The 24425-nt window shown below is 42.5% G+C and overlaps 1 protein-coding gene across 1 annotated transcript; it reads right to left on the reverse strand.

Annotated features, from left to right (window-relative positions):
- Positions 1-1528: 1528 nt before the first annotated feature.
- ppp6r2b (protein phosphatase 6, regulatory subunit 2b) lies at positions 1529-24409 on the reverse strand. Its single transcript, XM_061823000.1, has 25 exons — positions 24268-24409; positions 22108-22428; positions 20656-20807; positions 20472-20570; positions 18646-18832; positions 18196-18333; positions 18069-18134; positions 17152-17264; positions 16958-17071; positions 16744-16864; positions 16496-16657; positions 14886-15104; positions 14740-14804; positions 14549-14664; positions 13885-13970; positions 13732-13809; positions 12733-12830; positions 12561-12618; positions 10629-10750; positions 10392-10543; positions 10149-10299; positions 8831-8898; positions 8536-8746; positions 5354-5479; positions 1529-4352 (listed from the first exon to the last, which is right to left on the reverse strand). Exons 3-25 carry the CDS (start codon positions 20781-20783, stop codon positions 4319-4321), a joined length of 2712 nt encoding a protein of 903 aa, XP_061678984.1. The 5' UTR covers positions 20784-20807; positions 22108-22428; positions 24268-24409; the 3' UTR covers positions 1529-4318.
- Between the last annotated feature and the right edge of the window lie 16 nt (positions 24410-24425).

The following is a 24425-nucleotide window of genomic DNA, read 5'->3' on the forward strand; positions in this document are numbered from 1 at the left end:
CTGTTTTCATAAATGTGATTTATGCAGGCCTACTGCGCTGCTCACATGTCGTGTATTCGTCTGCACTCCTCTTTGTTGCTTTTAAAAACAGGACAATGTGATGCATAGAAGATGTCTAGCGTCAGCTAATTTGTTGTCTTAGTCACTGGTCAAGCTTTAGAATGCAATGAAAGAGTGTCCTGAATATTTTTAGAAAACACAATTAATACAATGACAATATAACTTGTGTGTGTTTTGTGTGTATGTATATACTGTATGTATAAACCCCCAGGCTCCACGATAACTGGGGCAAGCTGGAGAACAGCCACGGGGCATGAGAGGCGAACCCCCACACCAAGCAGGCATCAGGCCAGAGGAGCACCGCCAGGAGCCCGGTGAGAACCCTCCCGTTATTATGGCTGCCAGGACCTCGACTGGCAGTCATTGGCCCTACCCTGTGTATAAGTAGCCCCCGTGTGGTGTTGTGTATTAAAATCTGGAATGTCCCATGAGAATGGGAAGGGGAGGCAGGGCTGCCAGGTTGTGCCCATCTGCTGGGGCAACCACAGGATTCAACAGTGTTGCTCAACCATGACTTGGCAGACTGTGTGAAAAGCGTTCATTTTCAAGTGACAGTTTTCAGAAACCCATTCGCTTTTCTGAACCGCTTATCCTCACGAGGGTCGTGGGTAGTGCTGGAGCCAATCCCAGCTGTCGTCGGGCAGGAGGTGTGGTACACCCTGAACTGGTTGCCAGCCAATCGCAGGGCACATAGAGACAAACAGTTGCACTCACAATCACACATAGGGGCAATTAAGAGTCTTTAAAGACCGCGTTGAACCCTGGACCTCAGAACTGCGAGGCCAATGTTTTAACAGCTGTGCCACCGTGCCACCAGTTTACAGAAATTTCAAATTTATTCCAACAAACCTTAGAGCTGAGCAGAACATCTGATGAAACACATCAAACCTATAAAGCAGGGGTCAGCAACGTGGTGCCTGCGAGGACCCCTCAAAGCCCCCAGTGGGGCATGTTCTAAAAATAGTTTTGCATATTTTGCATAGCCATACAATATAAAAAAGTTAAAACAAATATTTTATGTATAATGAACTCTGTCTCTGAAGTTTGACCCCAACAGCACATCATACGATTGGTGCTCACGGAGGACCCCGTAGCCTCCAAAAGGTCGGTGACCCCGGCTGTAAAGCTTTTGACAACCTCAAACAACCGTGACACGAGACAAGTGAGTAGAGCACAGACGCTATCTCGCCAGTGGCCGTGTAGTGGGGGAAGCACTTGTGGCCAACAGAGGGAAATGGTTCAAACTGACAAATTTATTTCAACTCGTGAAAAATAACATTCATGGAGTGTTTAATAATAATAAAAAAAAAAAAAAGTTGGACTGAACGGTATATTTAGATAAAAGAGAGAGAAACTGAGAATGGCTGGTTCTTGTTATTTTTCCATGTGTAATTATGTATATTTTATTTATGACATATTTTATTTTTCATTATCATGTTATATTGTATTTGATATTCAATACAAATGATTTCCAATACAAACAATGTAACCCCCCCACGGTAAAAAATTGTCAAGCATTGACCGGTCCGCAGTGATAAAAGGTTGGGGACCACTGCTCTAACCCATCTATACACAAGTGGAAAAAATGACTTGAAATGTATGACTAGCCTTTGTATGATTTTTGTTGTTGTCTCCTGTCCAAAGTGTAGTTGAGTGTGCGACAAGAAGCTCCATATTTCATTGCTTCACCTCTCCCTCGAGGTAAACATATTTGAGCCCGCATCCATATCAGAGTAGGGCTGACACACGCAGGCTTTCTTTTCCTTTGACATATTTATTAGGTTCATATGAATTTACAAGCTAAAGTGACAAGTAACAGACACATTACTTCAAAAAAAGTTAACACCAGCATTAGTTTGAGTGGCAAAAATGAAAGGCATTTTACAGCACAGCTTTATTTGCGTTACACCCCCCCCTCACACACACAGACACATACAAACTCCTTGGAATGGGCAACAGCTGGTGAGATGCCCACAAAGCAATGTACCGTTACACGTTAACAGTTGTTTTTCTCACTTGGAACAAGAGTTTGATAGATTCAAATAGTGCCATTTTCCTCCTCTCTTAAACCGGATTTGTTCAGAGCATTTCACACGTGGAACAACCAAAAGTGTCACATTCGTTTGGAAAAACGAGACTGCTTTGGATTTTAATGGCTGTCACAAATTAAAAAAAAAAAAAATACTCAATGAGGGAAGACTTTGACAGAAAAGCAAAACTTTCTAACCTGAATACACAACGTGAGCTATTCCATTCAAATGCAGCCTTTACAAAAAAAGTGCTTGTGAATTAAGACGAATCTACCTAAATGATTCTATTCATCCATTTTTTTTTTTTTTTTTTTCCAAACAGCACTTATTATAGTTGCAGGTGGACCGGAGCCTATCCCAGCTGACTCTGAGCAAAAGGCAGGGTACACCCCGGACTGGTCGCCGGCCAATCAGGGTAAATATAAAGAAACAACCTCTCACACTCACTTTCGGACCATGGACAATTGAGAGTTGCCAATGAACACGCTTTGGGAATCCGGGAAGAAGCACAAGTACAGAACAAAACTCTGCACAGGGAAGGCCCGAGCTCAGATTCGAACACTGAACCCCAGAACTAGGAAGCAGACACGGTAACACTAGCCTGCTGCCTGCAAATGATTCCAAAACTGGGCAAATGTGTAACTGAAGTCACCACCAGCCCTGAGATGAGTGGAAAGTGCCACTGCGAGTGAACACACCCCCCTCCCCCCCATGACCAAATACAGGACCTTACAGGCCTTACCTCCAATAAATGTTCACTCCTCTCTGCAGTTCGCTATAGGAGGAAATACGAAACTTAAAGCTTTACCCCTCAAATGTCCTCTCTCTCTCAGTTGAGAGGGGATAAAATTAAAAAAAAAAAAAAAAAAACCACCCCCAGCAGTTGTGAGGAAATCCTCTATTTAACGCCTCACCCTGAATAAATGCTTTATTCAATTAACTCTTTGCAGTTGAGTAAGGAAATACGGTACTTTAGGCCTTACCCCTAATCAACGTTTGGTACCTTTTATTTTTTTTCTTTGACAACGTATAAGTAACAAGACAATGAGTGATCTCGTGTTCGCTTCCAACTGATTGCCTAATGCACGAAAAAAGTGATTAATTTAATGATATGGAAGACTATACTTAGACACACACACACACAACACACACACACACACTCCTCCTGAATTGATGCTGGGATACCAAGACGTCATTATTGCCTCATTTCAACAACGCGCATTCATACAACACATGCATTCAACTTTCCTATCTTTTGTTCCAAAAATAGATGATTATATATATATATATATATATATATATATATACTGTATACATTTATATTACGTTTATTACCAAGAGTAGACACAACCTAATACAAGTGCAAATATCACAATAGTACAACTGACAGTTTCCGAGAAGTAGAAGGGGAGGTATGACTGGGCATGTGCACACTGGGATGTGTCTTTTGGAGGGTTTTTTTTTTGTTTGTTTTTACTTTTTTTTTTTGTTTTGTTTTTTGTGCGCGCACACACGTGTTACACGTTTGCCGTCCTTTCGTATTGGGCATATTTCTCCTCAGACCTGAGAGTAACCTCTTCACTTTGGACAGAGCTCACACTCTCACGCATTGAAATGAGATGGATTTGTTCAGAGTAGTGACATGCATGGTTGCTCCATGTCTGATATGCCCGCTTGGGCACGAGCGAAACAGTTTGAAATGTTTGATCAGATGTTGGAAAGCAGTTTGCGCATTTATTCCAGATCCTACGGTTTGTTGTGTACAGTCCTACTTTGTAAGATAATAGAGCGCATTAATAGAATAACTGCCACACAGGTGATGTTTTTCTACTAATGCTATTTTTTTGCGCTATCAGTGTGACCCTAATTTGCATCTCAGGAATATGGAATAAATGCTAAAATGGCTTTCCATACACATGGGGAGCTTAAATTCTGAATTGAAAAGTTAGTTTTGTGTCTTTATGTGTAGTTGAACTGTCAGTAGTCAAATGCAGTGATACTCAGACAAAGTTTAGAGTCGTGTGCAGGAAAGTTTTTTTTTTTTTTTTTTTTTTGTCATGGGCAGATATCATTAATCTGTAACCTCATTTGGCTGTTGGGTGTGCTTCTCTATAGCAATGAATGCAAATAATGTCACTGGGCTGGCAAACGTGGCCGCTAAGACTAATCACAGGACAGCGTGGCTGCGCATGGAAGAGTCTCCGACGATCAAGATGGTGATGATGTGGTTAAGCCGGTCCGTTGGCAGAGGACTGCTCCTCTCTGTAAAACAAACAAAAAGTACAAAGGTAATTTTTCCAATTAGATTTGACTGCGAGTAGAAGCAGTCAAAACTGCAGCGGGCTCCGTAGTGTGGAACTAGGGGATGTTCAAGTGCATGGAAAACAATGGAGATAATGGAGTGGGGCCACAATTGGTAAAATAAACATTAAGCATTCATGGCATACACTGGGGCAAAAAAAATATTTACCGTAATTTCTGGCCTACAGAGCCCACCTGGTTATAAGCCTCACAGAGGACATTTGGAAAGGAAATACCATTTGGTACATACATACGCCGCACCTGTGTAAGGAAGTTTCTTTCGGCTTGTCCCGTTAGGGGTCGCCATCGCGTAACATCTCAGATGAACCCTCATATTTGTTTGGCACAGTTTTTACGCCGAATACCCTTCCTGACGCAACTTCTCCCCGCAAGTGGCCACATTGAAACACAAGATATTTACAAAGAAAGCTGGTACACAGAGAGTTTAACGCTAACGCCGCCACTCTAACGATACCGCTAGTGCTATGCTAGCACCGCACTACCAGGGCCGGTTAAAAAAAAAACAAACAAAAAAACCATACCGGTAAAACTCACTGAGACACGGGAGTAACACCTCGCGCAGCGCTAATAGGGCAGGACCACCAAAAGTCACTTCCTCGGCACATATATTCCACCGGTCTCACTCTTAACCTTTTCCGCTCGAGTGCCCCCTTGCGGCCGGATTAACCGCATCACTGCATAAACCGTGGGGTTGAAAGCGTGTGGAAAAAAGTTGTGGCTTGTATGCCGGAACGTACGGTAGTCATCCACCAATTCTGCAATTTATCCCACATAAAAAGATAAGAGAAGCTTGTCATTTTCATCACACCTTTTCAAATAATTTATTAGCAAATTATGGTTTTTAATCAACTTCAGTGCAAACAAGCAAGAGTCTTTGTAATCAACAAATGCCCTCTAGATCAAATTTAACTCCACTGCTGTTAGGTACACAGACAACTTACTGTGTGAAAGAAGCCGGCTGCTGGGTCGGACTGCCCTTAGCTGGACTAGGACAGTCTCCTTGTTTCCTTTCACATTCTGCAGCCCCCTCATTTCCTTTTTCCTCTACCGGCGTCTTCTCTGTGTGGCTTCAAAACAAAACAAAACAAAACAAAAGCAGTCTTCTTAACAAAGAGGGGGAAATGAGCATCCCACGAGCTCCCGGCGAACAGAAAACGACCATCGGTTGCGGAACCTGGTTAAAAAAAAAAAAAAAAAACAACTCACCGCTGTTATCTCGTTGACTGTGCCCCTCCCACAGCGGAAACAACAATCATTTTGTGCATGCTTGTAAGGAGACCACATTTGTTAGTTGCGTGCTATTGCATTGCCTTGTACTGACAAGTGTTCTCGTTCAAAGCATGCAACGTGGCAAAATAGGGATCTTCCCCGCTTTCTTAAAAACTGCAAAGGGAAGATGCTAGCTGGTTGTTTAATCGGAAATGATGCACTAGATATGTCGTTATTGCTAATATCAGTGCTGCACATGTCGGGCCACAGACATTCCTTTTGCCACTTATGGATGTGTTAATGCTGAATTGGTGTCGGGAATAGAGACTAGTTAAGTTAATGTATGGCCATGTAGTGGGTTAGTGCGGTCCACTGATGAATTAGTCCCGATCGTCCCACGCATCCTCGACAAGGCAACAAGCAAAACGTGTCCCGTCTTTTCCAATGAACGTTATTTGATTTCGCATACAAAATTCAGGGTAACATCACACGTTCCACATACCGTCGAGTGGCTGGTGTGAATATTCTGAGGAGGTTGGAGGGAAGGGCGAAACAGGTGGAAAGAGACGGTGGAGGGGGGGTGGGGGGGTATCAAAACAGCAACATAGAGAGTGGGAGGGAAAAGGAAAGGCTTAGAGAGAGAAAGGAGAGATGCTCGGGGTGAGCAGTAGAGAAACAGTATTTGAGAGATATAACGCAGCACTTTTTATTTTAAAAAGGCCGTTATTGTGAATACCTGTACGGGGGGGGATCCTAATCTATAACTTACACTAATGCAGTAGTTAAGTCTCAATTACAGTAGACACTCATAAATCATAAACATGAAACAATACACTGAAATAGTAAGTATGGTTGTTTTCTTGTACCACGTGACCGACTAGTTCATAATTCCTCACTAGATTTTTGTGATTAATAGACTGAATCAGTTCATTTGACATTATTTATCAATCTTTTGCACTGAACGTAGCTTCACCCTCACATGAAAAAAAATAATGCGAGTTTACTTTCACATATGTAGAAGCCGACGGCCATGCAGTTTGACACTTGATTTTGTCTTAAATTGTTAAAACATTTAAAATGTTAAACTCTTGGGAATTGAGTTTTCACACATTTTTGGAACTATAGGCACATTTCCAACTTATTTTCTATGTATGAAAATATTTCCATTATTTCTGTGGAGTTGGCTTGGGGAAAAGAAACTGACGACCATTAAGCAAATATTCTACAGTAATTATGACTTACTGCACATGATTTATTTATGACTCTTGCGTGTATACAGTGGACCCCCAGAGACTTCCGGTTCAGTCCCCTTAGATTCCCCTATTAAGAGATTATTTTTCCATTTTTCTTTTTGTTTTTTGGGGTTGCGTGGAGAACCAATCCAGAGGGCGCTTATTGTCTATTTATCGCCACTAATTCAAGAATTTTTGAGGTTTAAAAAAAATGTTTTAATTCCATTATACTGTGCATCAATTTAGGCAGATATTTGCTGTTATTGGTCAAACAGTGCATGCTAAGGCTACTACTCTATAGCCTAAACGTGTACTTTATACTTGCTATATTACTAGTCTTTGACTACAATAGACGAATGTATTTCGTATTTTAACATACCGTAATTCCTGGCCAACAGAGCGCACCTGGTTACAAGCCTCACCGAGTACATTTGTAAAGGAAATACCATTTGGTACATACATACGCTGCAGCTGTGTAAGAGCTGCAAGTGCCCACATTGAAACCAGCATTGAAACACGTGATAATTACAAAGACGGTACAGATAGAAAGAGTTTAGCGCTAGTGTGGCGCTAACGATAGCAAGGCCGGGTAAAATAAAATTTACCGGTAAATACCACCAAGACATGCCAGTAACATAGCAGCAACACGGTAGCACAGCACAAACAGGGCCAGTAAAAGTCACTTCTTTGGCGCATATATTCCACCCGTCTCATTCCTACTTTTTCCGCTCAGTTCCCGCTTGCAGCCGTTAGAAAAAAAAAAATGCACAAATTAGCCGCATCATGACATAAACCGCAGGGTTGAAAGCGTGTGAAAAATGTCGCGGCTTGTAGGCCAGAAAATACGGTACTTGGCAAATAAAGACGATTGTGGTTCAGCTTCTGATTGAACCCTAAAAATTGTTTGGTCGCGTTAACGGGACTTCCCTGTGATTCGAGGATGGCACACAGCATAAAAGGGCAAAGGGTAGTACACGTAACTTCTGATTCTGATTGATCAGGAGAAGGTTAATAGTTGATATGAGGAAACTGACAATAGACTACCAGAGAAAATGGCTTCCCAGCCATGCCTTTTTGAGTTGGCCAAATGACTTGTGTACATTCCCATATATAAGGTTTGATGCCTGAATGTAGTCTTGTGTAACTTCTGACATCTCGAGCCTTCCTCAAAGAAGCAAGCCATTGTTTGTCTTATCCAAGGACATTCCCAAATTGCTACAACAGCCGGCTGAGTAGTTGGTGAGAATAACGGAAATTGACTGAAGAACCTGACTTCAAATCTGGTCCTTCGAGTTGCAAGTTCAGGGAAAGGATAGCTGGCCAGATTGCCCTCGCGCTGCAGTGCTGCTTTCTCCTTTGTCGTTCTCCCATTCCTTTCTCCGTCTGTCTCTTTTGTTTATATCACATAAATAGCTCGTTGTATTAAAAATCCCATAAAGACAAGATTGATTGCTATATTATTCTACAAAAGAAGAATTTCCAACACAAACTAGACCCCAGACCGGTCGCCACTCAATCACCGGGGACATTTGAGTGGGAACTGAACTGACACTTCCAAAAAGGAAGTGAGGCGAGTGAACGACTAGTGTGAAATTCATGTGAGGCATAAAAATAATCTGCTGCCTTTTGGACCTTCTTGGCTCAAAAGCGCTTGTCCATGAGTGAGCATGTGTGTCCCATACCTGCTGAACACGGCGCGCTCGTTCTTGGCGTCCACAGTGAGCCGGAAGGTCTCCTTGCCGGCGCCCGTGTTGATAGTCTCAGTGGTCGCCGTCTGGGCAGACCCGGGTGCAGTTTTGCTCTCGTCTTCATCCGTGTCGGAGCTGCTGGAGGAGGAGCTGTCCGACGCCACCAGAGGGGCTTTCCTCGCCCCACATACGCTCCACACGCAGGCTGGGAAGAGGAGACGAGATGGTCCTGTTCATTTAAGATTGACGGATTCATTCCACTCTTGAAGCTTGTAAACATTCAACTTACGGTTCTGGTTTGGTTTTGTGCTGAGGTCCGAATCCACGGGTGAGCTGCATCGGGGGCCCGTTTCAGAACTGGGGATATTTCGTATGACACAAACCTTAGAGAGCACTGCAGACATACTGCCACTATTTTGAGAAATCGGGTGAAAGTTTAGGAGATGACATTCCTTGCATTCCCAGCCCCAAATATAATTTCCGTCATGATCCAAACATTCAGTGGCTGACACGTGACCAACGGAAAGTATACGTACTGCAGTTAACCCCAATTTATCGCAGGTTTGCAGGCTTAAAAATAATTCATTCAATGCCATAGCAGGTGTATGAGCGATGACAACATCGTGGCGGAACGTGTCTTATTAGTGATAAACTGATTATGGGGGGCCAATATTTGGTATTTTGGCACATATTCCATCACCTCTTTTTTTTTTTTTTTTTAATTAAGACAGCCAATGATTTAATACTATTATAGCTCTGTACTATAGCTCTATATTGGCTCTGATGCAGCCGGAGCAAGCCCGTCTGTCTTTTTGACTTCTCTCTCCAGCATTGTCCTGCCCACAGCACCACTTGATTGGTTACCGTTGCACCAGCCAACCAATGGGAATGCAGTAGAAGCCGTGCAATGCATGCACAATGCTGTGTTTCACACACAAGAGAACGAGTGGAGAAAATTTGAAAAAAATAGAGACAAAGTCTAGGGAGATAATATGGATTTCAAACACAAGTTAAGGAAGCAGACTGTAAGACTCTAAATTGACTGTTGTCTGTCTCCATGTTCCCTGTGATTGGCTGGCAACCACTTCAAGGTCTACCCCGCCTCCTGCCAGATGACAGCTGGGATAGGCTCCAGCAGTCCTGCGACGCTTGTAAGCATAAGCGGCTCAGAAAACGGATGGTTGCTTCAATTATTGGTTATCAGCCTCCTTAAGTATGAACAATCCCTAGTGGCCCTGAAAAAACATCTCGGTCCACCGCTATTATCGGTACCATGCGACCATTTACACACAAAATTAATTAATTTACAATGATTGTTATGAATCAGAGGCAACAGTGGGCCCACAGGACGGACCAGGGGACTAAATCCATTGAGCATGTTTGGTGTTTTCTCTTTTGGAATGTCGCCCCTGCCTTGTTGTGCCCCTCGGAAATGCCACTAACTACACGTTACTAAAGTTTGACACTGAATTTAGGGGTTTGCTTCTCTTCAAGTTTTGCGGTCAATGAGCGGAAACAAAACAGTCACGGTGGTTGGAGACATTTAGTTGTACCGTTTCCAGCGAAGACGGCATTGCTGGGCATGGGAAGGCATTTTGCAGGCTCACCAGCAGAAAGGCTGAAAGTCTGTAAACTTGGCCCAGCCCTTCTCCTCCGTCTCAGCGGCGGCAGGCTGGTGACTGTCCCAGGCTGCAAAGCCGACGCCTGCCGCGGGAGCTTTTGAATTCACCTCCCCAAAATCCGCAATCCAGCCGGAGTCTTGGGAACAATGTACATGAGGCACTTACTGAAAACCTGTCATTCTCTCAGAGAACAAAACAATGGCATAATGATGATTTCCTTTATCTCACTCTTTGTGGCCTCCGTCTGGCTGGAGAAAGGGTCAATGTCTTGCAGCTCCTCTCCTTCGTCGGAGTCTGAACTTGCTGCTTTTTCAGAAGCTGCTGAACTATCACACGCTTTCCTCGGTGCTTGGCCCTGGGCGGCCTGCGACCCACCGAACCTTCATTGTGTGGATAAAATTAACATCTTTACATCAGGACACCATGGAGAGAGTGACTAAGGCTGCAATAAGAACATCTTCAAACCTGTTCCTTGACTTGGTTTGTGTTGCATAATTGATTTCTTTTTCCTCCCAGATGTCCTCTTCATCATCGTCAAAGGCTTGAATCCTTTCCTTGGCGCAGGCTTCAAACGAAGCCATATTGGCCTAAAGAGTAAACGTGTCATTGCCAAAAGTTGAAGATGGTAAATGGAAAATAAGCCTGGAGTTACATCACAGGTTTAAGTTCCCAATTCCAATTCATTTAAAGTGGTAACTTGACTTAATGAGGTGGAATTTGTTCTGTGATCAACCTCCTAACACTATTTACCAGACGTGATTTTTCCAGTTATAGACGGAATTCCGTCTTTTTGAATTGCATTGATTAAAAAAAAAAAAATAAACCATGCTAGAATTCACACTTGTTCATATTCCAGTCCAACTTTTGCAAGCAAGGTGGAAGATTAGGTACACGTGTGGTGATTGGTCAAATGTGTTTGTCATGACCAATGAAAACGCTTGTTGTATACGAGGCAGTTTATGGGGCCGTTTGCAAGTAAACACCTTGGCGGTGCTCGAGAGGAAAGACACCTCTCGAGTGAAAGGAATTGATATGTCAAAAATAAGTTCCGATGGGACCGGGTGGAACGAGAAATCGTTGACAGTTGGAAAGAAGGAAGTTGCCACTATATTAAGCGGCTGCATTTGCAAAGTCGATCGACCTGGTAAAGCATTGTGCACATGGGGTCAGGATACTATTGACTACGGATCAGGAGGTTTCAAGGCATTGGAAGTTCACACGAAACGACAAAAACACGTCAAAAAACTGGTAGCAACGAAAACGAACTTTTCCACAGCTGGCACATTCCGATGTCAACCCGAGGCCGACAACCAACCCCAGTTGCAGACAAGGGTAATCAATAACGAGGTGAGAGTTCAGAAGCAATTACTTGTAAAAATCTCTGTTATTTACTGATAACGACACATGATGTTAATAATTGCTGTCAAATTCATGCGTTTCAATCATTTACTAAAATGTTTTTGAATGGATACGACATACACGCTTTGAAAGCACGCTTGCATGCCATGATGCAAATATGAATTCAAGTTAGTAGTTTACTTAGTTGAATTGGTATTTGTAATTTTTAGGGGTAAAGGTATGCACCTAAATAACAATTGTATTGTGTACATTTTGAAAACAGAATAGGATTTATTTATAGATGTACGCACATATTTCAAAGTACAATTTATAAAACTTGCACATTAAAATTGGTGATCATGCTTTGATTGTGCTTGCAGCCCCCAGACCCCCGGCTATTTTTCAGTCTTTTTTTCATTCACTCAAATCACGTCTGATTTACTTAGACCTCATATTACATCGGTTTTCTCCATAGAAAGGACTTGAAATGCCATTAATCCATTCCAACCCTGTTCGTTACCTCGTTTTTAATCAGAATAAACAGTACTGTTAATTTTTTTTTTAAATGAATACATTTTAATTACATGTAGTATTGATGTTGGATGTGTGGAGGCCCTGTAGCTCAGTGGTTAGAGCACTGGTTTGATAAACCAGGGGTTGTGGGTTCGTATCCCACTGGGGCCTCCACTCCCTGAGAAGGGTTGCGTCAGGAAGGGCATCCGGCGTAAAAATTGTGCCAAACATATGTGCGTTCATCTGAGATGACACGCTGTGGCGACCCCGAAAGGGACAAGCCGAAAGAAACTTACTTATTGATGTTGGATGTGTGCCTTTAGGGGGCCTTGACCTTGTGAGTGACTTCAGGAGCCGGCGTTGGGTTGGCCGGTTAATCTGCGTATGAGCTTCTGGATGTGAGCTGTGGCCTAATGCAGCTCCTTGCAAGTATTCTAATTTTGTCGTCTATTCCTACTTATGCTGTCACTTGAATCTTCTAGTGTAAATCCACCTAAAGGATGTTCTTTCTCAATAGGGAAGTCGAGTGACTTTGAATAAACTCACACTGTCCTGGCCCAAATCGATGTTGATATTGATCTCAGCGATCCGATTGAACGTTGCCCTGCAATGAGAGAAGGTTTTGTTTAGTCAGCATGTGGTTAGGCAGCATATTCAGGTAAGATGCAACTCAAGGCCCAGGTACCAAATGCACGGCCCACTGGACTAATACACACACCCGATGCTGTCGTCATGATCGGTGAACTCGTCGTCGTTGAAACCAAACTGATCCACGAAATTTGCAGTCATCTGCTGAATTTGGTAGTCTGAGAAAGCCTGAAGCATAAATACAAATAGTTTGCTTAAAAGACATTTTAGCAAACACTCTTTAGTAGGGATGTCCTGATTCCATCGTAGAGATAGCCAATCGATCTGATGTCATTTCATTTCTGTTGTGTTGAGAATTTTTACATGAAATTTTAGCTACATTTGTATGATAGACAAATCAAATACATTTCCTCTGGATTAGACCTTTAAGATAAGCTATTGAAACTTTGAAAACTCTTTCTTTGTACCGTCTTTCTTTGTAAATATCGTGTTTCAACGTGGGTTTCAATGTGGGACTTGCGGCTTTTATACAGGTGCAGGTTATCCATGTGCCAAATGGTATTTCCTTTACAAATGTACTGGGTGAGGCTTATAATCCGGTGCGCTGTGTAGGGCGGAAATTATAGTATACCTATTGAATGTTCTCATACATCACAGCCTGCAATTCTTTGTTTTCGTTGACAAAAAAAGTGCTATCTCAAAACTAACACAATGAATGAAAAATATCATTGACGATTTTAAGATTAGCATTGAATTTTCGGCACGTCCCTCAAAATAATGGACATTGGTACACAGATACTTTGTCACAATTTACAAACAGCCAATAACAGTTCTCCCCTGGATACATTCTTCAAAAAACTAGTTTTAACAACAATATTTAATCATGACTTGATTCTCGTTTTTAAAGTTACTTTATGGGACCCACTGGTTAATATGTCGGATTTTCCTCATACCTACAGTGTTGCTGATTATTGTTCAGTGTGAGTAATATGACTTGATCAAGCCTTTCCTTACATTGCATACTACAAAATGAGCAAAATACGCACAATTATTGCTGATATTGTATCGGAAGTCAAAAAGTAGGATCAGGACATCCCTACTCTATATAGTGGACGTGTAATGCTGAAACCTGCTGTAGTGTCAGTTCTTTTGGGAAAGGGCTTTCCATGTCATCTTCCGAGGAAGGCCGGGGGTTACCGCTGCCAACCTATCCGATACAAATAGAACAGTGTTTATATGCTTCATATCTGTTATGTATTTTATTCTGTATGTCCGTGTTTACCAGATCAATGGTGTTTCTCCTGTTGGTTTCTGAAAGGGTCTGGTTAACAAAAGTCTCCCAGCGCCCTCTGAAGTCATTTGGTAGCTCTACAGCCAAAAAAAGAAAACAAAACCAACAGCATTACACAGAACCCCAAGCAGCACATGGTTTGGTTAACACATGATCTACTCCCAAACTGTCTGAAACACCTTTGGAGATGATGGTAGAGAAATTAACATTTAATTCACAGGCAACAGTTCTGGTGGTAATCAGCATGAAAATTGCACACTCCTCAGAACTTGCTTGCGACTTTTGTGTAATACAACTGCACATTTCAGACTGACGCTTTGTTGTGGCCATCCCATGGCACACCCAACATTTTGACCTACTCTAGAGATGATAAGGCAAAGGAAATTCCAAATCAGTGTCTAGCAAAGATGGGGGTTACCCTGACATCCAAGTTGTTCATGGAATTATAGCGCCTACTAATTAATATTTCACTTCCATGTCTATAAGTGTGGATATTGTGGCCACAAATTAGCATTTTGTGCACACTATCCTGGATTGAAATTGCGGCCATAAGTCAAACAAAATTAGATTCCACGTCATGTCTGTGGCTCCATAGCAAAAAGTGACAGTCGAGCATGGATAGAGTGACTGTGACAGCAGTACTGTCCCCACGTACCATTGATAAGATTACTGATCTGAGTGTGAACCGGGCCTTTCTCCAGGTTGTGGACAACCGTGTTGGCGATCCTTGTCAGGTGCCCCATGTAGCCTCCTCTCATTCCACCTTCTGACCTAAAATAAACAAGTTGCACCCTTGAACCATGAAATAGTAAATAACCCTAAAATCTCATTACTAACAACACTTACTGGGTTTTCTCATTCTCTTCCCAGGCCAGTAGAATCCTTTGAACAAGGCGGCAGTGCTGAAACAACTTGACAAAACAAATTGGCCAATCAGTTGTTAAGAAAAAAAAAAAGCATAATGATGCGGTCAGCATGTTAAAAACACCTACATGAGTCACCAATAAATTATGTGCGGAATTGTCATGGGTGACAGCGACGTCCGCCGAAGCCTGCTCTTGCGACACATCCTGAGGAAGCTTAGCATTGTCCTGGGAGACGAAGCCCGTCTGAAGTCTCATTTCGTGGGCGCAGGGCCGCAGGATGGCCGCCACGCAAAGCTCCACTTGAAGGTGCAGGAAGTTGTTCCACGTGTATTTAAAGAACAAGTTCTGAAAGTACAATCCCGTCATTTAGTTAAACCCCAAGTGTCATCCTTATAAACATTCTAAAATAGATATTGTAATGAAAAATACATAACATTATTCACTTCAATGTCTAAGAAAAAATAAATATGAGCGGAGAGCGCGTCATCCGTGCGCAAAGTTGCGGAAGTGTCATTCGACATCCAAGTGGTTGCCATATTGGCTGCATCTCCTGCCCGTGATGTCACCTCGGATATTCGCCATTGAAAACACGCTGTGGCCCCTACTGTGGGAGACAAACACGCCCCTTCTGACACAGAAGCTCTTTTCAAAGAGAACATCTCACAACCAAGTGAAGTGACCAGGGCAATATTACCCTATCGTTTCGAGCCATATTTATTTGATATGCGGATCAGGGCTAAACTACCTCCCCACCCGATCCACCTCCATGCGGCGTTGATAAAAACAGCGCCGCGAGCAACAACGACACCGCGGCTAAACCGCCTCCCCATCCGGAAGCGACGACGCCGCCACCGTGGCCAAACCGCTTCCCCGTCCAATCCACCTCCGCGCAGCGGTGATAAAAACGCTACCCGTGAGTGACGACGCCGCGGCCAAACCACCTCCCTGTCCGATCCACTTCTACGGCGGAGATGAGGCACTGTGCCCCAGCGCTGCGACGAGCCACCCTTGCTGAACCCGTGTTGACAAAACCGGCGGCCGGCTCGACCTTGTCGACAAGGCTGCTGCACGGAAGCCTTTCGATGCGCACAATGACACATTTAGCACCCCTGATTTACGGATTAGGTCCTCCCCTCCCAATTATTGTTTTTTTTTTGGTTTGTTTTTTAGTAGCTGTATACACACCTAACTATCATTTAGAACCCACGAAGCTCTCACCCTTTGCACCTGTGCAATCCATTTTTCACAAAGAACCGCGTCTCTTGCAAACTTATGAAGGGTAAATCCATCCTCCAGAGTGTTCAAGTAATATCCAGCAATACAAAAGAGCCGGCATTTTGGCTAACATGAAGAAAAAACGAGCTACCTTCCAGGAGGTAAAACTAGTATAAACAGACGAGACCACTTGAGTGCGCTACTGCCCTGTTCGTCACTTCCTGCTTCTTCTCGAAAACAAATCCCTCGAGAGGGATTTAATGGGGTCGGGGGGGTTCCTTTCGACTTGTCCTTTTCGGGGTCTCCACAGCGTGTCATCTCAGATGAACGCACATATTTGTTTGGCACAATGGGGGGAGTTACAAAAAGCCATATACGTCAAAATCATGTATTGCGGTGAAAAAAACGGCTGCATCCATACCGGCTGACGTTTTTTCATGAATAACAAACCAAAAATCATGCATTTCATGACAGTGGACCTTTAAGAACTACGTCCATTGAAAAGTGTGTGTTAATCTTACCAAAAGAAGATCTACTGTATTGAGTCGGCAGAGTTCCTGCGCTATGACTGCGTGGCTGGAAGAGCTGGTGTAGAGCAGAGAGGCCACTAGTCTGGCTACGTGCAGCCGCGTGTTCCCCAAAGGTTCCTCCAGCACACCCAAAGTGGTCAGCATAGGATTTCGCTAAAGAGTTAAAAGGCACTGTTTAATCTAGACTGTGCCGTTCCCGTGAAGCACTCCTAAATTTTTCATGCGATCCGATTATGTACTTTGGGAGGCTCCAGAAGTAGCTGGTGGAAATGGAGCAAGTGCGGCTGAATGGCCAACAGGATGCTGCTGTTCACGGTGTAGCTTCTCTCAAACCCGCGTGCGTCCATGACACCATCCACACTATTGTTACAAAAACAGAATGGATGGACACAACCTGGAAATGGAGAGTTGCAAAGACTAATAACACGCAAAAAAAAAAGGTTTGCAACTCACACAGGCCTCCTGATTTCCAGCAATGTGAGCAGAACTTGAATCCCGTTGACAATGCAGCTCTCAGTCCTCTCTCCTGAGAACATGTTCTGTAACAGCTGCTCGACACACTCCTGCCTGCAGAACAAAGACAGACATTTTTGTGTGTATCCTGTCCAAAAAGCATGATTAGGAGAGTTTGCATTTCTGTGGATTACGATTCCAGCACGGTCAGCAGAGGGTCAGGTTGAGACATCTCCTGAAGCTGATTGGCCTGGTCTCGGCTTAAACGAATGATGTCGCACAGAGTCTGAGAAGTGTTGGACTGCCTCTTTGTAGAAATAACACACACCGACAATAGATTTTCAGGACAGTAAACACCAAAGCTTGAATTGCAACCGAGCTAAAGGTATACGCTGGTACCTTGACTCAGGAGTTGATTGAATTCATTGTGTCAATCTGATGATTGAATAATTAGCCACAATTCATTCATGATTTAACAATTTAATTATTTTTTTCCCCCCACACTGGGCCAGGCAACTGAATATTTTTTTTTTCATTGATAAAGAAATCGTTTGGAAACAACATTTTACGTTCAGTTGGGTTGTATTTTTCTGATATTTACATTTGTTTGATCATCTTAAACAGTAAATAGAAGAATAGGAAAAGGGGGCCCATACTTTTTCATGACGCTATCTGTTTATCTATATTTAAAGTAACACAGCGGGAAGAGGGTTGGCAGCCCTCACGATGATAGCTGCCTGCTGGCTAAGCTGAATTGAACAAATGCTCGAATTAAAGTAAAACCTAAAAGTTTTTTTCTTTCTTTCAAATAATTGACCTACTTTGTGTGCCATACGTGTTGCAAACAAACCTCTTGTTATGCTTGTTTGCTATCGATGTTTACTTCTTAAAGGTCAAGTATCATCCCAATAAACATTCAAAAATAGACTTTTTTCCCACCCCACTAGAAGGGCGTCGTATCCGAAGGTCACTCGAAACATAATTTTGGCATGCAACAAGGAAAAAAAATTGACCAAGCAACAATTGATAACTTGGAAAACTTAAGTCAAGGTACCACTGTATTCAATTAAAGCTCTAGCGTTGCTTCAAAATGAGTAGAATGTGCATGTACCTCTTCATCCATCTTTGGATGAATAATTTCTATGAGTCTCTGGGCCAGCTTTTCTTCATTCAGCCACTGTAAACAAACACAATTTTACCACATGTCATTTTAGAAACGGTGTTTATTCGTCTCTTACAGCCAGAGTCTCCAGCCGAAGCGGGGGCGGCTCCACGCAGCTGATAAGTCGGAGCAGGACGTCCATCATGGCTGAAGTGTCGATGTGCTTTAGAACCAAGGACAAGAAGCCCTCCTTCCGTCGCAGGAAACTAATCACCTGACCGCAACAGAAACACAGTCACAAGCTTTATTGCTGTTGTGAAAGTGTAAGTTGCAAAGTACACCAAACACCAGTCATTCATCTTAGAATCACCTTTACCACGACACCACTAGTATTATAAAACACCCTGGAGGGCATACCATGAGGAGATTTGTTTTAAAACCAACAGAGCTGAGATTCCTCAGTGCGTTATAACAAGTTAGGTACCATCAATCTGTGGGTGCCATTTGGGTAATGTGAACCCTGTACAAGTAGGAGTGAGATACACTTCATTGCTGTAATGGGTAATTTAGGACCAGTGGGTGTTACCTGCTCAGTCTTCCGCGCGATGAGGTTTCCGATGGTCTTGCTGAAGAACGATGACAGCAGGGGATTCAGAGGGGAGGGCTGCTCCAGAAAGGCATACAGAGTTTCCAGGAGAGACTCCTCGTTGCCCAGCTTGTCGTTGATCACTCCCACGTCACTTGTCAACAACTCGCATGCTATGTTTGAATACCTGTGTGAAACACAACACACCTGGTCGTAACATCAAGAGGACGTGTGAAAATTTGCCCTGCCTACTCATCAAGTGTAAAATGACCCAACCGAGTAAACGTTTTGTGAGCAAACTGTTACACCCTCGGGGGTCTATTTCACTGGCGGAGACGTTGCCGCGGCTATCAGTCGCAGAGACTCTGGGACATTAAAGACCAAAATATTCCTTGCACTCTCACCAGGAAATATTTCCAGACTGTGAGAGCCGATTCACCCGAAAATGGCTGAGACAGGCATCCGTAAAGTGTGCGTTTTAAAATTGTTGCAATCATTTATGTGTTTTGTTTATAAACGTTAAAAATTGAAAGTGATGAAAAAATGCAAAGAGAGAGAACAAGTTAGTACTGAATTGTTGCGATATAGCAAATTCCCCCACCTCAGTAGCACAGATTTTTTTGGGGCGGTTAAGATGGTGTCATGCTGATGTCACCAGTGAACAGTGTGAGTTGGATCTCCACCATGATACAGTCTTCCCTAATTTAGGGCAGGGGTTACATTAAAAAAAAAAAAAAAAAAAAAAAACGCATTAAGTGAAATTTGTGCTGTAGAAGTTGAGTTTTTTTTTCATTTACAATGTGTTTTTTTCCCATTTCTTCTACGTTGAAGCCCTAACCACAAACTTAATAAGCTATGACATTAACATTAAATCACATTTCTCCTTTAAATGCTGTCAAAGTTCAAACGTTCATAGATTTTAAATTTTAAAAAAGTACACGACTGCAGTCACTCACATTTGAAAAATGTATAGGTGTGGTCAGTCATGCCCGCCGCAGATTAAGTTGCGGGTGTGATTAGGGATGGAATCTCAAGATTTTAAAATAATTTACTGGATTAATATAACATAACTGTAAATTAAAAATAAAATAAACAAATACATAACTAAAATAGAAAAACATTTCAAACTCAGAAGTGATCATTTCCAATTTCAACGGATATTAGTGGAACATGATATAAAACGGTATTTAACATTTTTCATCAATAAAAATTCTTGATCTGACAAACTTTATCTGAAGAAAAGGTAAATAAATGCACAATCTATTGTCAATCCATTGATGAAAGCTAGCAGTAGATGATCTACCGGGTGAATACTGATTGTTTAGGAGCAGGCCTGTTTTGAAAACATTTATGAAATAAACATGAATTAATGTCGAGACTACACAAAATAAGCAACGTCTTTCAATGTCTATTTTTTCTACTCATAAATTTTACGCGCGTGATTTTTCGTGCTCGACTGTGCAGATTTGCGAAGGCGTGCAAGCGCAGTCGCGCTCGTCAAATGTGACTGCTACTGTATATTAGAATGAAACCGAAGACCAAAACCTGTTTGAGGCCAATACATTTGAGAATTAAATATATTAACATCCCTCCATCCGTTTCTTTTTAGAAATAACATTTAATTTTCATGATCAATTGATAAGGTTGGACACATATTATTAATTGCAACTCGGGTGTATTTTACAAGCTTGCACATACCTCAACAATTTGTCTCTCAGCATTATTTTATTTTTTTTTTTAAACTGACCAAGCAAATTGATAATCCGGGGCATTCACAAATCAAATTGCCACTCTATTTGACTCCCATCTGCATAAACAGCACCTACTTAAATCGCTTGGTCTCCTCGATACCAGAAGGAGGCTCTGTGGTAATCTTGCGGACCAGCTCCTGCATGCACTGATCCTGGCACAGGAACAGGAGGAGTCTACAAGAGCCACAAAGAAAGGAAACGTCATTTCAGTCAGCCAGATGCCAACAATGAAGGAGGCAGAGATGAAATAATGAAAGACCTCCTGTTCTGAGCCTTGCACTCTTGCAGCACGTCATCCTCATCCATGAGCTCAGCGAGCGTGACATCCTCCTTGTCCAGTAGAGCCTCCAGATGAGAAGCTGTGTGTAGGTCAAACTTCCAAAACATGGCTTACGTCCTCGTAAACTTTAGCTGTGCAGGGAGGATTTGGCATTGGGATTGGTGCTTTAAAATAAACTGCATACTTCAGAAATTAACCTAAATCAGAAAGCGTTGGGCAAAAAAAAAACTACAATATAACAATTCACTTTGTGCAAAATCTGATTTCAAGTCTTCTATGTTGCTTCTTCTCTATACACAAGCTTTTCAGCTCTTCTGTCTCTCAAGCATCTTCCCGGAGAATTTATTAACTTAATTGGTAGTCTGTTACTTTAAATGTTGCTGCCGTAAAGGACTACGGGCTAACATCTTTTTGGAAAGGTTGCTCAAAAGTAGCCGACACTAAATGTGACTTAAAGGTTTTGCTTGGATAAGGCACTTTTTCGAAGCATTTTTTTGAATTTCAACATCTTTTATGTCTGTGTCATCTCACTTAGGAAAGGAAAATCCCGAAGCAAAAGAAAATGAAAAAAAAAAAAAAATCAATCAGGAGAGCTCACTTCACTCAAAGTCAGCTGAGATAGGCTCCAGCTAACCACAAAGCTGAACAGGTAAGTGGAGTAGTTTATTTATCTTGGTTCATCTACAGAATCTATCGATGCCATTGACGTATAGCGACAAGCAGTCACTCGTCAGTCATGAAATGGTTCTTCCACTAGATGGCAAAAACCCACCTGTTGTCTTCAAACCAACAGAATCGCTTTGTGTTCAACTAAACATGGCCACAATTTACAGAATGCAAATTTGTAAATTGTGACATTTTTTAAGCATATTGAGTGTTGGAGACATTTTTATTTGGTGGTGTGGCGTGACTTTTCCTAATTCCTTGGCTCCCACATCGAAATAGAAAGGTCGAGACAGTAGTTAAGAGGGATGTTTGGATTTGCGACCGTTTAATAATACTGTATATCTTGGCGAAAGACGCAAATTTATACTTTATATATTAAATAGGGACGTACATCTGTAGGAGCGACTACATACGGTTGTTAATTCGCGTGATCACTTGGCATGTAACAGCAACATGAAGGGATCTTAATTAGCTTATTTGTTTAATTAACAGTGCTGCGCGGTAGGTTTAATTTTTTTTTCCCCCGGTTTACAATTCATTCCCCGGTGATTTTTTTTTCCACTTGTGACCGTGACGTTCATCTTGTACATATACCGTAAAGGAAAGAAACGTGTTTTACATATTTTTATCGCGAAGCGGTGCTAAGTGACGAGCTAGCTAGCAGACCTCCTCGGTCAGCCCACTCTGCGTCACCGCTTTCCACTTGACTGCCTTTTTGGGGGAAGAAAAATGACAAAATGTTCTAATACAACAAGCGAGGCTTACCTTTCAGTCTTCATGCTCCTTTGGTTGTCGGCTACGCTCGGGCTGTCAGAGCGGCCCGTAGCGGGGCTCTTGTGTTCCTTGTGGCGTTAGCTTTACGCTAGCGATGACCTCCACTCAACCATCCATCCACCGTGAGCGCGGTGGTCTTGGAGGCGGCTGTCGACCCCCCCCTCCCCTCCGACACCGGCCGAAATCAACTTCAACAGGCGGGCGACGACGACCGGCGATGTCACCGATCAAAATGGCGGAGAAAATAAAACCTTGTCCATAAATTCGGGTGTCCGTCAAGCCGTCTAACCATCAGCCTGGTGATATTTTTTACTACGGGGAGGAGAGGGAGGCAGGAATGGAAATACATATCTTTAGGAGGATTAAAAAAATAGTCACGTTAAAATTGACCAAAACACAACTAGGAATACAAAATATATGACAATTTAAATGATAGAAACAAAGTGTAAATTATTATCTGTACTGCTAGGGATGTGCAATAAATATTTTGGGGCTCCATGGACCGGTTTCTGGCAAGGAGGAAAAAAAAACAATCAAAACCTTGTAAGGGTTTGAGCTTACAAGTTTAATTCATTTTGTGAAAGGGGAGCATCTGAGAGCTGACTCCACTTTTTACCCCATGTGTGTGGTGTGGCCCTTTTAGGTGGGGATGAAAAAAATAGGGCACGGTGAGGCAACTGGTTACAGTCCTCACAGTTCTGAGGACCAGGGTTCAAATCCTAGCCCCGCCTGTGTGGAGTTTGCATGTTCTCCCCGTGCCTCCGTGGGTTTCTCTGGGCACTCCGGTTTCCTCCCAAATCCCCAAAACATGCATTAATTGGACACTAAATTGCCCTTAGGTCTGATTGCGTGACTGTTGTCTGTCTCTGGGTGCCCTGCGATTAGCTGCTAACCAGTTCAGGGTGTACCCTGCCTCCTGCCCCCTTGTGAGGATAAGCAGCTCAGAAAATGTTTGTCATCCAGCATGCTCGCTTTGTGTTGTTTTCATTGTGCATACTACTGGAACAGTGAATTTCTCTTGTAGATAAAGAGTAATATATCCATTTGATCTAATCTCGCTATCTATTTTCTGGTTCAGGTATTGTAACTACAAGCTGGAGCCCAATGACAGGAGTCCAAGACAAAGTTATTAGGTTTTACAAAGACTAGGCTCCAGCACGCCCGCAAACTTGTTGAGGATAAGTGATATAGAAAATTGCCGGATTATTTGAACCAAATATAGAGTCAAGCTATAATGATGGTGAAGGTTTAGCGCCGAGGTCTTCCATGTGTAGCTCAGACAGTTATGGGTGAAAAAGACTCCAGAAATCTTCAGCCATTATCTTTTCCAGTTCAGTTTAGTAGTTTCTGTCATGTCATCCCGCCACAGAGCAATTCCAGCTTCACCTTGGTGACTTTTGATATATTGTGCGATTGTTGCTCTTTGTGGTTAATTGTAACATATGTGTACATGTACATATAGTGCAACTGTCTGTTGGAAGACCTAGGCATGTATCTGTAATGTAATATGACAAATAAAAGCATGTATGCAGTTTCTACCGGAACCTGTAGAAATACTAAACATCTCCAAGGTATTGTTTTACTGTAGATGTCTTCAAGAACTACCAAAAATGACCATGCGCAATGTGTAAATAAATCATATATGTGTATCTAACGTTTATCTAAAGACATCAGTGATAAAACAAAATTTCAGCAAATTGGGTGGGGTTCAATCCCTCATGTCAGCCTGCAGGGATTGCAGCACACACAGCAAATTTGCTAACATGTTTTCCGGGGTTGATCATGTGAGGTTCTGCATAAATCAGATTACTTAAGTACTGTAGTAGTCCTTTGTTGAATCTATGCCTATAAGGGAAGCGGCCGGATCCATGACATCAGGAGTTGGATTCAGTGGCTAACTGGGTTGTGACCAGTCTATGGTGCATCCAGCTTCTCTACCATAAACGTTTGTTTGGTTGAATTGAAAAATCTAAACTGCTTATAGGCGTGAGTGTGAATGCTCGTTTATTTATGTTCTTCAATTTGGTGGTTACCAGTCCGGGGTGCACTATGCTTCTCTGGCCATAAAATCCATTAAAGTTCATAGAAGTCTGCTTTTTGTGTGCATGTATGTCTGTGCACGTGTGCTCACCAAGTACTGTAGCTACCTACCTCCCACATTCCCAAATCCTAAATGTTGGGTTCATTAAAAACCTCTATAGGTATGAAAGCTTTGGTGCATTTTAGGCTGGCGACCAGTCAAGGGTGTATCCCTCCTCTCGGCCAAACACATCTGCAGTAGGCTTCTTCTTTCCTGTGACCCAAATGAG

The sequence above is a fragment of the Syngnathoides biaculeatus genome, chromosome 6 (assembly GCF_019802595.1).
Source record: "Syngnathoides biaculeatus isolate LvHL_M chromosome 6, ASM1980259v1, whole genome shotgun sequence".
In the NCBI taxonomy this organism is placed as follows: Eukaryota; Metazoa; Chordata; class Actinopteri; order Syngnathiformes; family Syngnathidae; genus Syngnathoides; species Syngnathoides biaculeatus.